Genomic DNA, 14,840 nt, shown 5'->3' on the forward strand with positions numbered 1-14,840 from the left:
ATTGTTAGGTAGATCTCAGGAAAACTAACAAGTCCTTCACTTAAGTAGTTCACCAGCCCCCTTTTTTTCCTGAAAGAGTCAGCAATAAAATCTGTAAGTACCAAAAATTGCACATCTTTATTTTCAACATTTGTTAAATGTTTTCTACTATCCTAAATGTTCTCTACTTCTAGTTTTATCAGAAGTCTGCAGTATGTATGTATGTTTGGAGAATATATGTGGCCATCAACTCACTCTCAATCATTCTGGGCAGCTTACAAAAGATAAAAACTCAATATACAAACATTAAAAGCAAACAACAACCCACTCACCAGTAGCAACAGCAATCAATCAAAGAAGCCATTTGAGGAGCTCTATCCCACTCAGGGTTCTCCAGACCCATTGGCAAAACCAGGTCTTTAGGGCTTTGCGAAAACTGAGGGCCAGTTTAATTTCCAGAAGGGCAATGTTCTAAAGGGAGGGACCAACCATTTATCCCAAGCCACGGCTTTAAAGGTGACAACCAGAACCTTGAATTGTACCCAGAAGCAAATTGACAGCCAATGCAGCTCCTGCAAGAGAGGTAACACTCTGGGTCTGAACAAAACCATGTGAGCCATTGCATTTTGAACCAATTGGAGCATCTGGTTGTTTTTCAAGAGCAGCCCGTGTAGATCGTATTGCAATAATCAAGATGGAGGCGGCTAGAGTGTCAGTGATTACAAGCAAGGATTGTTGGTCCAGGAAAAGACATGTAGTACACAACTCGCAGTTGCAGAAAGGCCTACTTGGCCATGACTGCCACCTGCTCCTCAGGTAGGAGTCGTGAGTCCAGAACTCCCTGATTACACTTGGGTCTGTCTGGGTCAGCCCATCTGAGACTTGTATAACTTTTATTGCTTTGTAAAAGCATCTCTTTGACAGTTCTTTTAAAAATTACAAAATAAAATACTTTGAACCAGGTTTATTTTTATTCTTTCCAAAACAATGGAATAGTGGAGGAAATTAGGTTAAAGGAAGACAGAACATTGTCACCAGAATGATTATCTGAAAATTGAACAGAAAATCAGTGGCAGAAAAGTTTAAAATCAGACCACATTAGGATGAGAATGCCAGAGAAAGAATTCATCCTTATGGGAGGAGTCAAAGTGCAGCAGATCAAAATGATGTCAACTTCACCTTTCTGAGCCTCCTCCCTTTTCTATGTCACGTGATCCAGAATATAGGTAACAAAAACTGATGGAAAATATTTCCTATACCTTGTGAACTTTTCAAAAATGACGATGTACTGTAGAACAAAAGGATTGCTGCTCCCTCTGGTGGCCAATATCTTTAACTTAATTCCTTTGTGCTAGCCTGTGGAAGCTGTCCATTTAATTAATGCTATCAGGAACTTGATCAGATATTAATAAATTAAAATTTTTGTATAATGATTGGGAATTACTGTAAGCTGAAAACTGAGACAGTTGTTAAAAATGGCAACATATTCATGTCTCTGTCCAAACAAGAAAGGGCCACAGATCCAAGTACAGGATGCTTCAGTAGCTTCTTGGTCTACGATACAAATTTAGCCAATTTCTTTCCCTTTAAGATATTTGAGCAAATACCTTTGCCAGTAGTCTAAAGTCTTCTGCAGATCCTGGAAGTGTGAAGGTTTAAAAAAAGATTTTGGGGAATGTGAAAAAATTCCATGAGAAGTCCACATGATGTAAGGGTCATCCAGGTAATGGAAGGTGAAACCTGGCAAAGCCAGGCACTCAGGAGCAAACAAGAAAAATGTTTCCTCTTGCAGGTGGGTTTCTATCAGAGAGGAGGGCAGACTCATTTTGTATTTCAAATGTTTTCTATTTGCCATGGTGGCTCCAAGCCTGACAAGAGTGAAAAGCCCCACTTGAAGCAACTGACTGGAAATATTGCATTAATTTAGAGAACAAGAGCCAGCAGTGAAGATATACTTTATTGTATGAATTGAAATCTGGGCTGTGTAAATTTGTTTTCATGTGTATGCTAATAGGCGATCCTGGACTTAGTAGCAGCTGACTGAGATCACCTTCTTCAGGAAGTATTTTCATTCCTTTTCTGTCTCTTCTTTTTTTCACCTTCTACGTTAGAGGCCCTAATTCTGAGTGCAACAATAGGGCTCATTCAGAGAAAGTCATCTAGCTTTTAGCACAGTTTCCCTAGAAGGGCAGTCTAAGTACCAGTTACTTCTGGCATGACACATCAGGGGCAATTTTTCAGAAATAAAAAGCCTAGCACCAACATGACAAGTTGGCTTTACACACTTTTCTTGGAAGGGTATGGCAGGTTTATGGGAAGGCTTATAAATCTCATGGAAATTTGATAATTAGATATCCTCCCTCAATAGATGGAAGGTTGAGGACTGGATTTCAGGTTTATATCAGAGCGTATGAACACCACTTATAAGCGAATGCAAAATCAATGAAAACTATATACTTTTGTACAGATAATTCTCAACTTACAATCATAACCAAGTTCAAAATTTCCATTGCTAAGCAAGAGAGTTAAGTGAGTTTTGCTTCATTTTACCATTTTTTTGCCACACTTAAGTAAATCATTGCAGTGGTTAAGTGAATCATATGGCTGTTAAAGAAATCTGGCTTTCCCCATTGACTTTGCTTATGGGAAGCCGTCTGGGAAGCTTAAAGATAGTAATCTTATGACCCCAAGACAGTGCAACTGTCGTAAATACATGCCAGTTGCCAGGCATCTGCATCTTGATTGTGTGACCATGGAAATGAATACCAGTCATAGGTCACTTTTTTTCAGTGCATTTGTAACTTTGAATGGTTGTTAAATGAATGTTTGTAAGTCAGGGACTACTATAGAGGTTTGCATGATTGAAACCATGTTCAAATGAATGAAGACATCATCACATGTATATGCTTCTTGGTCTTTGGTACTGTGGCGGAATTACCAATTGAATGAGAAGGATCCTTTTTAGGGAACATAGAAAGACATTTCAGCTTGGAGTTGGTTGGGGGGAAAAACATCTGAGATCAGCAATAAAACATCTATACAGAGTGGTTCTAGTTACATGTGCCTGACAAGTATCTACATAAATTTATGTAACAGTGTTAAATACTAATTCAGCTTATTTTATTTTATATGCTTCCTACTGAAGACTCTTTCAAGAATTAATCTTAGCAGAATATTGGTTGTATTAAATATGAAATCTTAGTGCGCTATATAATGATATAATGCCATGAGAGATTCTACTTGGGAATTAAATTACATCTCAATGAATTTCACTAGAATTCAAAGATTTTCTTTATTTGAAATACAAAACATTTATAGCATGCAAGTAGTAAGCTATCCTCTCCAAATCGTTTATTTATTCTCATATAATGAGAATAAACCAATGTACCAATAGGTTAACTCTTTCATTTCATGTCTAAGTTAGAGATAATTGTATCAATAATGTTACGTAGATTATTAAGCTAATCTCCATAAATAATGTCTTCCATGTTACTCAACTCTTATCTTAAGCCATTTTTAGGAAATGAACTCAGAGGAACAGAAGACTCAAGGACCATAAACTGAAACTTCAATGCATTTAACAATTCTAATGTAGACTGAAAATTTTAAATTTGCAAAACCATCAATTGTCCTGTCATGCAACATACCATAGGTGATCCAAAGAATTAAAAGAGAGTTGTTTTGAAAGTCTAAGTTGCAATTCTTAGTAAACTTCATATCGGATCAAACTTTTTTTAAAAAAAACTCCGGGTATTAAAAAATTGTACATTTTGAGGTACATGCTAGATACAGTTTATTTAATTTACACAGCCATATCAGCACCAAAACCTGTGATACATTACTTACAGAAATGAAACTACCATAAACAACCATGAGAAAATATCCTGCCAAGAAACCAAATTTGAACTATGCAAACTGAATCGGGATTAGAACAATATGTTACTGTTGAGAAAGTAGCATAATCTATTGCAACTGAAAACTCTAAGAACCATTACTTAAATACCCATTTCCCTTTGTACAAGTCCCCTCTTACGTTGCAGAGGTCTTTTCATTTTATGTCTGGAGGATTTATTTTAAACACAGAACTGTGTTGGGTTAATTCCAAAACTTTCAACAGCTTGGCTGATAAAAAAAAAAAGCCCAGACTCTAAAAATTATTTTAAAAATCACAAATGAGAAGTTATTGGGAAAAAGCCTAATTTTTCTATTATTAAGCTTCATCATAATACAAATACTTTAATTTGTAAAAAAAGTTAGTCATAAAAATCTACAGAAAACCTTTATCTCCAAGTGCTTGTGAACTTACTGTAACAAGATACAAAACTAGCATAAATGCATTCCAGGAAAGAAGTTATTTAGCATCTCCATTGCTGCAGTTTATTTTTCTACTCCTATAAACCTTACGATAGTTATGAGAAAGACTTCTAAATCCTTTAGAATTTATCATGCAGGAAGTCTCTATCAAAGGCATTATTTGAACTTCTTGAAGTGCCATTCTAAAGGGCAAAACTCTTATTTAAAAAAAAAAAACAGGGCTTGGGACTTTTTGCAAAAACAAATAGAACACTAATTAATTTGTCTGAGAAGATGTCTGGAAAACATACATTTACAGAAATCTAGATTTACAAATTAATTACAGTGAAAGTTCAGTATAGCTCAATTTCCATAATCATCCAACATTTCTGATTTTTTTGAACAATTAACTTTGCTCCTGTTTTTCAGTTTGCTGAAAATTAATGAATCCATTCTTATTCTCAAACTAAACCAAATTTGTAGTTTGCAGGCTACTCTAGACTGTCATTTATAGAACATTGTAGAGTTTACTTTAGAATAAAGTTTATAACAGTAAAAAACACAAATGCAGAATAAATTCCCAATTTCTTCTCCAAATGTATACAGCTCTGATGATTGATAGGCTCATCAAGAGGAAGCAGAATGTTTTCATCTCATCATGCTAATCTGTGTATATAGTCAGGAATAGGACAAATTGAAGTCATTGCCAAATCTTTTCATGTCAATCTATATTTATTACTTGCTATACCCAGTATTAACTCAATAACCCAGTAAAAGATATTTAACTAAACAGTTACATAGTCTTAAAAAAACACTTTCTTAGTTCTATTTTTTTGAGATTTCAGTGCCTAAAGGCAACAGTCGTCATAAAAACATCTCAGTGATTTCATACTGTACAAATAATTTTAGTCTCTCTCTATACAGCCACATAGGCAAAATTAATGTACAGCTGTATAGGCAAAATTAATGTACAGTGTTGTTCTGATTCATGAGTGGGTCAAGTAGTGTAATTAAAGTGGTAAAGTTTAAAACTTATTTCAACATAGTTCCACACTTCCTAAGACCATTAAATATACATAAATTAAACTAAGAAATTTTAAGATGTTGCTTAACATACATTCAACTTGGCACAGTGCAGACTAAATTTAAGACGTGAACGACAGATCATGTAATGAGACCTACATTTTAAGTTATATGTCAATTTTCCAAAAAAGAAAAAAGAATTCTAATTTGTTGGGACTCAATTAGCCAATCCAAAAATGAGGAGAGCTGTACAGATCGTACAAATTTATACAATTTTCTAATTTTCAAGGAATGACTCTCATTGCGTAATATCCAATTCTGATCATGTTGTGTGTACTTCTCACCATCTAGAAATAACCAAAAGGACATGCATAAATGAAATGTGCTTACAATTCTTAGTCTCCAAAGTGTAACTTTATACAAATATTCATAATTATATGTTTATTCAAAAAATATACAATCTCCATGATGTCAGTATGATTATATGATTCTAATCCTAGTGTACAATTCTGGTATGTTTTTAATTAATTCCTTTTTGTATTCGAAGAAGTTTTCAAATGTCTTACATATAAAGTAAACTACTAGTTTAAAGTAATCAACCAACCTTGTTCATCAAAATTTATGCTTTCTCTTGCCGAGCTCCACCTCCACGAACGGCAACTGGCTGACTATTTTGGGTAAAAGCAGTTCCACCACGAATTGCATTTGGATGAGTTGGAGAAGCAGCTGGATGTTGACCAGGACGAATAGGCTTAGCTATATGAACAAAAAAGTATAAAAGATAAAGCAAGGCCATATGACAAATTAATATGAAATCAATATTATAGATTAAATGGAAGCAAGAAATATTTAAGTTCCAGAAAATATTTCAACATATTTCAGTTGAAGATAGCTTTTTGCAATTAGTTGAACATTTGTAATTAACTAATTTTTATTTTGTTTTTCCTACTACAGGTTTCTACATCTAATGAACTAAGAGGTTTTCAGTGTCTTCAGGACTGGGTATTAAGGTTACAATGCTGTGGGCTAGTTATTATATATATCTGACGTAGGTAATGCTAGACCAGAAAAACATATCTTGATGTTCCACAAAACAATGAGGTTTTTTAAAATTATATTAAACATATTTATATTTAATGTGTAATGACAATATTCTAAGATGCATTATTATATATATATTTAAAATGCAGGATATTAAATGAAGTTTTTTACATGAGTGCTTCAATAGCAAACTATATAACTGCAGAAAAAGTCTGCCACACTATCAGATTTTGGTAGATAAAGCAGCAACTACTATATATATAAATATCTGAATTCACACAGCCTGTAATTGAGAATTCATGTTTATGGAAGTATAATTAAAGAGCATTCAGCACCTGTTCCAGTTCATCTGAATGCCCACTAAAAATGTCAAAAAATTATTGCTGTCTTGTGGGAAAGATCCTAATTTCTTAGTACATTATGAAATATAACATAATTTTATCAATGAAATCCATTTCCTTTGGAAGAATTGATATCCTGGAAAGCTGAACTATATGTATTTCCACACATAGATGCACAGATGAGTAAAGGAATCTTGAGCTAGGCTTCTGCACCTGAAATGCTCCTTTCAAAAGGCATGGGAGAGAAATGCCCAAAGCCCTGCTATTTGCTAAGGAAAGGACTATCTTTTTACACTAACTCTTCTTTCCAGTGGCAGGCCTCATCTCCATGTGCTGTACACCACACTATTTTCAAGGGGTGTGAGGTTCTTTTCTGAAGTGGGATTATTATTACTCTACTTCAGTCATACAAAACTCTTTTCGGAGGAGGGGGAAAGAAGGGAAGCATTCTGTTCTTTATAATCCATAATTAAATAATGTTTGTATATAGCAAGATGTGAAAATGTGAATTCCAAGAAGTCCAGCTGCTAAAACCTAATTTTTCAGGCAATCATAGATTTTCAATGCTGCTGGGATTCAATTTTCCCTGAAAGTCCCATTCCCTCTACTGTGCCAAAGGCCACCAGCTTTTCTAATGTGGTTTTTCTTCTAGCAACATTACTACCTGGATTCTAGTAAAATAATTAGTGCTTTTCTTTCCTCTTCCATTTCTCTTTCCTTTTGTGCCATACTTTTAATTGCAAGTACAGGTCATTCAATTCCTTTGTGCTGTAAAAATACTTGCTGTGTTTTAATTATTGATATACACAAAACAGATTTTGAGGCAGGGGAATTTCAAAAATTCCCCCACAACAAACCAAATAAAATTAAGGGATTAACAGTCTAACAGTTTGCCCATTTGTTATATTCCATTATCTCTGTGTGTAAACACATCATGTTTATGCATCATTTGTTCTACTTACCAATCTGTGCTGAATGCGCCTTTCTGATCATGTTCTTTGATCTCACTGCTTCTTTAATTCGGTCAACTTCTTGCTGGTATCGCTTACGATCTCGGGAAGCATTTTCTTTTGCTTCTTTTAATGCCGATTCCAAAGCTTTAACTCTTTCAGCCGTAGCTCTAAGCCGTTTCTCCAGTTTCGGAAGTTCGCAACGGAGATCTGCATTATCACGTACCAACTGGACACACAATAATGTGTGCAACAAATTTTACAGATTATTGTCAATTTCTAATAAGTATGCAATAAAGTACTTCTATCACACAAAATAAGTGTTCAATCATAAACAATGTTATTGATTTTTCCATTTAATTCCTATAAAATATTTTGAAGAATTTACCCATTTTAATCTATCCCCCCACAACTCTTTTATAAACTAAAAATAAATATTTCTGAATAGTATCATCTAAGTAACAGTAACAGAGTTGGAAGGGACCTTGGAGGTCATCTAGTCCAACCCCCCTGCTCACACAGAATGAAATGTTTTATGTACAATTTAGAAGAGGCACTTCAGAGCATATGAATGAGTGATAGTAGTACTTGTCTTATCTCCAGCTGCATCATCCTGAAAAAAGATATAGCTGCTTAAGCCCTAAGTTGGAGCCCCACAAATCCCAAACCATCTCATCCAAATTGATTCTGAGGGTTATATACCTATACTATCTACTAACACAAACTGAAAGCTTAGAAAATGAATATACTGTCAAAGTCTTAGACCATGTAAATGTCATAATAGAAACAGAAAACCCTTCTGACGTCTGATGATTTGCCTTACTAACTATACTTAGTAAACAGTAATGACTCTAACTTCAACTCTTAACACGGATACAATACTGGCTGTGATGATAGCAAATCCATGTAACTCAGGGTTGGCATATCACATTATTTATTTTCTGCAAACTTGGCTTTTGTTTATTTATATTTGCCCTTTCTTATTTTTATAAATAACTCAAAGCAAATATTCCTCTCTCCCCGTATTTTCCCCATAACAACCACCCTGTGTGGTGAGTTGGGCTGAGAGAGTATGACTGGCCCAAAGTAATCCAGTTGGCTTTCATGCCTAAAATGGGAGTAGATCTCACACTCTCCTGTCCTAAAGGTGCTTTTTTCTAGAGACAACAGGAACTTATTTTTCTTTTCTGTTTTTGAAGACATATCGGTTTTGAAGACATATCAGTTCAAGAAGCGAAAAGTCTTCAAAAACAAAACAAACAAAAAACAAGCAAGTCCAGCTGACTCTTGAAAAAAGCACCTTTGGGACAACCGTGACCTGGATGACTGAGAATCTCCATAGTCACACTCTCCTGCTTTCTAGCTTGGTATCACAATCACTAGATAAACTGATTCATTGGTGCAGGAGTTTTGAAGAAAAACATTTTCTTGGTTAGTAGGCATTATACAGTATATATAATTATCCTGCCTAACTTTGCAGGTCCTTGAATGGGATGATCCTCTTCAGTAGATATTAATATGCAAATGACTGATGCCCTCTTGTTGGTAGATCATTTGACTGATAACCTGGTGGTTCTGTTTGTTGACACCTGCGTGGCTTATTGGGAGGGTATGTTTCTCTTTCTCCAATAACTGCACTCTACTTGCTTTTTGCTTGTTGGTTGTTGTTCATAAGGAGGTAACTCCAGTTTATCTAGATGTTGGTTGATTGCCATATGATGGGGAGAACTTTATGTGGAGCTGATCCTCTAATGCTGAGTACTTGCTTATGACACTCTGATAGCTCCATAGATCTCTCTTTCTTTGTTACTGAGCTTTGGGGTTACTTAGGGAACTATGTAAGGATTTTGCTATTAGAGAGCAAAGCTATAAAACTTTATAAAACCATTGTTAATGTAGCTTTTTAAAATAATGTAAACAAAAATATAAGATTATTACAGTTTTACCTGTTTGTGGACTTTTGTGAGCTGTTCAAGATTGTTCTCTAGAAAAGAAATCTTCTGTTTCTGAGCAGCACTGCCACCAGTATCATCTGAATCAATCTCTGCACTCTTTGATAAGAAGAGATACAATTGGAGTTCATATTCTTGCAGAATGAAAATCCAAAATATTAAATACATTTTAAAATAAAGAACTGAGTGTGACATTACCTTCTTAACCCTGGTGGCCAAATCTTGAACAAAGAGTTTTCTGAGATTATGTAGAGTCTGAAGTTCTTTGGCCTAACAAGCATAAGAGTATTAGAATTAAGACTTCTCTTGGTAAAGTAGTTCAAGAATTTCAAAGATTTTTTTCAGAATATACAGCTTACCACAGTCTCCTCTAAACCTTTTAGATCTTGCCTTGCTTGCTCTCTTCTATCTTGCATAACACTGAAATAATAAATTAAAATACATTAAACCTTTAGTAGTTGTTCTCAAGTCTCTGGAGATTTTTAAATAATATGAAAAATAAAACTTAGACTAATAAATTAAACATATAAATAGATTCCACAATTTAAACTCTGAATTAAATAAGAAAAATATTGATTAAAAACAATGTCAATCTTATGCAAATTTATACACAACACTTTGGAAGCTATGACCCAAATGAATGAAATTATTTGGCATTTTATCTATATTATTTATTATATGCATTTGCAATAAATATTTGAGAAGCATGTATGTATATTGCATGAAACGTAATGGAACAAATGGAAAGTAATCCATCTTTAAAACAACTATATTATTCAAAGAATGGCACAACCAGCCACCTGTCAAAGCTCTAATTGTACCCATTTGCCATCCCAGAACAACTATAAAAACCTAAACCTGGCATACTAGCAATTATTAAGGACAAGCTATATCTCTCCTGTTTTTCTTTGTAAGAGAAAGATAATAAACAAATATTTAATTAATGTTTACTAAAATCCAGTTCTAAATAAGTTCCAGAACTTCTAAGAACAGATGCTTTTAAATTAGTCTGAAAATAGTATTTCCTAATTAACAACCATTTGTAGGAAAATATAAGATGGAAAAAGAATACAATATCTCAAACTCAGAATTCACAGGCCTGGAAGCCATTTTTTTTTAAAAGTATACCAAAATGAATAGCATCAACTGATTTTTATTATATATCTAAATATAAATTGTCTTTACTTACGTAAGTTCATGCAATTTCTTGCTTTTTTCCTGATCCACAGTTTTCAGCTTATCGTGTTCAATTCTGAGCCGTTCCTGCTCTAGTATTATCTTTTGATTTTGACTGAACACAGAAACAAAAATTAAGTGAAGTGAGCAATGGTGATTATTTACTTTGTGACATATCAAATTGATTTATCATTTTGATATCTCAAAACCAAGATGACAATCAACCATACAGGCCCTAAAATTATTTGGGAACCAACTGATAACTAGTTTAATTCCCAACAGGTCTGAGTATAAGCCGAGTTTTCAGCACGCTTTTGTGCTGAAAGACTTCCCCTCGGCTTATACTCGAGTATATACGGCTTATACTCGAGTTTTTTTTTTTTTCGTTTTTTTCACATTATACCGGCCGGCGCGAACTTGGCGGGCTTTTGCTTTAGCGCGGGGAAGCCCTGCCGGTGCAGTGGGAGGGCGGGGCGGGGGGGCCGCCAGCCTTCTCGGGCGAGGGAGGGGGGGGTTGCCTCATTTCCCACCCTCGGCTTATACTCGAGTCCCCAGTTTACCCCAGTTTTTGGGGTAAAATTGGGGACCTCGGCTTATACTCGGATCGGCTTATATTCGAGTATATACGGTAGTTTAATTCCCAACAGGTCTGAGCTACAAGGTGAACTTAGTTGATTTTAAATAAAAATTATTTATATTTAGTAGGTATGTGGAAATTAATGCCCATTCTAACTTATCAAGGCCTTGTATCCCAAGCCTCCTCCTTGTTATCTGCAACAAGATCTGTACCTCAAATCCAGTATTTCCAAACAAGGCTGTTGGGCTTCTTCACATCTTAGCTAAGACATAAAGTGGCACAAATCAAGTACAACCACTCTTGAAATCAATCAATTAACTGAAAGACCCTACAAGGTTAACTGGGGAAAATGCAGGCAGAAAAGAGTGTTGAAGTGGAATAATTAAGTTTGGAAAGCCACCCCTGCAGACTTTCCTTCAAAATGTCTTATGCCCTTTCCAATGGGGCAGATAATACAGAGAATAATTATGTCCTCACTTCACAATATGGCTTCAGCCAATTCATTTGCTGCATGCCTTCTCTCATCACCAAAAAAAAAAAAAAGCAAAGGAAGGAAGAAATCTTTAGTTGCTGTTTCACACTTTCTCTTACTGGAAAATTGTACAGCAGCTCCTGCCATTTCATCAGTCATGCTTCCTTCCAACAGGGAAATTCAATTCACTTTGGAAGATGAGAACAAAAGTGATGGTTTCTACTTCATCTTGCATTTAGCATTTGTTCTCCATGCTGATGGATACAGAGTATTTATTATCACCTCCTGCAGATGAACTATTCCATAACTGGTTCCATTCTTTCAATCAAATCGGGTGAAAAGATTGAGTAGATCCAGTTCTGGAACCAGGACCCATTCTGCTACCTAGATCTGAAGTATGTCATTATTATTTTTAAGTGCGTATTTTTATTTTATTTCTACTGTGCTTTTTAATTTTGGAGCAAAAAACTGCAAGACTGGAAAAATGAATATAAAAATGGTATTTCTGGCCACTGTCGTCACCTCCTCCTAAAAAAGACTGACATGTAAGTATGTAAAATCAAAGAAAATGGTGCACTTAAAAATCTATTTCATAAGCAAAAATAAATTATTCCCACCAATCCCACTCATTACAACAAAGCAGTATGCAAAACTTACTCTTGCAAATCAGTTATTAATTTTTCTTTTGTCTCAATTTCATCTCTCAAACTGCTAATCTGCTTCTGATGAGTCTCACGGTGACTTTGGATTTGCTGCTCAACTGCTTGCTAAAGAACCAAATGTTCTGGTTATTTTACAGCATAAGGACAAACAATGTACTTAGTTAATTCATTTTAAAGAATTATTAAAATGTAGGTTGACTTGCCTTGGCCTCATTTGCAGTCTGAACTTTGTTCAGATGTTCCTTTTCCATTTCATGAACTTTTCCTAGTAAAGAAGGAGGGGAAATTCATCTTTAAAACACATAATCACCTAGTATAAAAAATCCTCTAATACTTGTACCTTATAAATACAAGTATCCTAAACGATCAAACTAGCAGGCAACCCAGTAAGCATTCTGTTTCAGCAAACATCTCTGAGAAATTCACTAGTCAACCTGTTTCTCACACACATAATTTATTCATTGGATATACAGGTAGTCCTTGAATTATGATAGTAATTAAAGCAGAATTTCAATCACTTAATGAAGCAATCATAAAGCATGACATCTCTGACTCAGTGACAGGAATCCCGGCAGTCCCCATTACCATTGTTGTCAGAATCCCACTGATTGTTAGGCATGGGCCAACCCCAATCCAAGCTATTCCTGGCTTCCTTTCTTCCCTGAGCCTTGGTAAAGTAAGGTACTTCCTCCTCTGCCTTTTCAATTTTCTGCAATCTTCCAAGGCATCATGGGGATGACATTGCTGTTTGAGGAACAACATGAGTAGACTTGGGAGGAAGCCCTAGCCTGGTCAGCAGTTGCCTTGCACAAGACCAGGCACACATGAGCAGAAGCAGAAGACAGTGAAGGTCAAGTGCATGCAGCAGGCCTGTGGAGCTTAGGGGCAGCTAGAGTTCTGCACTCTGGCTCACCATGTTGTGGTGCTAGAGGCAGCACTCCTTGGCAGCAGCACCGCTGAGACTAAAATAAAGGCTGAAGGATGGTGGCAGCCAGCTGAGACTGCTGAAGTGGCAGTCCTGGCACTGCCACCACTGAGGAGTATTGCTATGTACTGCAGTGAAAAAGGGCAGAAATGGGGAGGGAAGATAGGCAAATGGAGGAAGTCGAAACCTCCTCTGGTGGTAAGCTTGGGTGCACTGCCAAGCACCCAAATCTTAATCAGGTGAATGTGGGGATGCTGCAATGGCTGCAACTTCAGGGACTGGGTGAAAGTACCATTTGTTCAGCCCCCTTATAACTTTGATTTGTCACTGGACAAATGATTGCAAGCAAGGACTACCTATATATTATAATAAGGACCCAGATTGTTGGGGGCAATATGCTGACTCTGTAAACTGCTTAGAGAGGGCTGTAAAACACTGTATGTAAGTCTACGTGCTATTGCGATTTCCTTTACAAGCATAACTCCACCCAACATTCTAATGAAATCATCCTGTGAGGTGAAGTATGCTAAGGGAATGATTAATTCATAGTCATCTATAGAGCTTATATAGCCAACTGAGACTTTGAACTTGTCTTTCTTGTCTTAATCCTTCAATATACCTTTTCCTGTCTTAATATCAATATACCCTCTTACATGTGTGATTAAAATATGCTTACTAGCAAATACACTACCATTCCCTTATTGCAGAGATGTATCAGTTAACATAACTTAGAACTTCAACTTCTCAGCTTATGAATCATGTTCTTAACCATCTACATAAAAACAGCAATATAAAGCAATACATACTTTGGGCGTGGAGCTCAACTAGCTCATCATTAAGAGAGTCCACAGACTCTTCAAGCTGTCTTTTCTTCTGTTCCACATTCTGAAGATATTCTGTAAGTGATTTGATCTTGGCTTCATGCTTCAAGATGAAAGCAGGATTGATATTTCAATGAATTAGAGACATGTATCAGAGATTTAGAAAACTGATGATTTAAATAAAATAGCAAAACACACATATATTGAACAATTTCCAGAAAATTTTTGGAATCATCTGTATTATACAAAGTCAAATGTGTCCTTTTTCAAATAATATGATTTTATCAATCTTTAATGTCTTTATTTTTCTCAATCTATTACTGAATTATAGGAAGGAATTTTATTCAAGAAACACTAATGATAAATCAGGATGTAAAATAGGAATGTGAGAATTATACTTGAGGAAGTCCAAGAATATGGAAGTCTACTAAATCCCTTGTATTTTTTAAACTGTTCCATTATAAAAACAATTTGCATTATCCAAATGGCAATAAGTACATTTCCTTTCTACATTAAAGGTGCTTATTAAGCATTTCATTAGGATTTTAAGGTCATCCCGGGAAAGAAAAAAACAATGCTGCCCTAATAAAAAAAAATCCATTCATCTGGATTTCTTGCATATTTTCTG

General features: G+C 35.4%; 1 protein-coding gene and 1 long non-coding RNA gene across 2 annotated transcripts in view; one reads left to right on the top strand and one right to left on the bottom strand.

The window, feature by feature from the left end:
* Window positions 1-3,747: 3,747 nt before the first annotated feature.
* The window catches only part of LOC131198271 (kinesin heavy chain-like), a 54,613-nt gene continuing 43,520 nt past the window's right edge, over window positions 3,748-14,840 (bottom strand). The window contains exons 13-22 of the mRNA XM_058182760.1: window positions 14,198-14,315; window positions 12,670-12,731; window positions 12,462-12,571; window positions 10,769-10,870; window positions 9,939-9,999; window positions 9,778-9,849; window positions 9,574-9,678; window positions 7,640-7,856; window positions 5,900-6,051; window positions 3,748-5,642 (exon numbers count right to left, since the gene is read on the bottom strand). Coding sequence (XP_058038743.1) covers window positions 5,915-6,051; window positions 7,640-7,856; window positions 9,574-9,678; window positions 9,778-9,849; window positions 9,939-9,999; window positions 10,769-10,870; window positions 12,462-12,571; window positions 12,670-12,731; window positions 14,198-14,315 — 984 coding nt within the window. The 3' untranslated portion in view covers window positions 3,748-5,642; window positions 5,900-5,914. The remainder of the gene's footprint in view (window positions 5,643-5,899; window positions 6,052-7,639; window positions 7,857-9,573; window positions 9,679-9,777; window positions 9,850-9,938; window positions 10,000-10,768; window positions 10,871-12,461; window positions 12,572-12,669; window positions 12,732-14,197; window positions 14,316-14,840) is intronic.
* On the top strand, window positions 10,878-11,880 carry LOC131198948 (uncharacterized). Its single transcript, XR_009155202.1, has 2 exons — window positions 10,878-11,037; window positions 11,403-11,880. It is a non-coding gene; the product is annotated as an uncharacterized LOC131198948 (long non-coding RNA).

Source organism: Ahaetulla prasina, chromosome 4 (genome assembly GCF_028640845.1).
Source record: "Ahaetulla prasina isolate Xishuangbanna chromosome 4, ASM2864084v1, whole genome shotgun sequence".
NCBI classification, from domain to species: domain Eukaryota; kingdom Metazoa; phylum Chordata; class Lepidosauria; order Squamata; family Colubridae; genus Ahaetulla; species Ahaetulla prasina.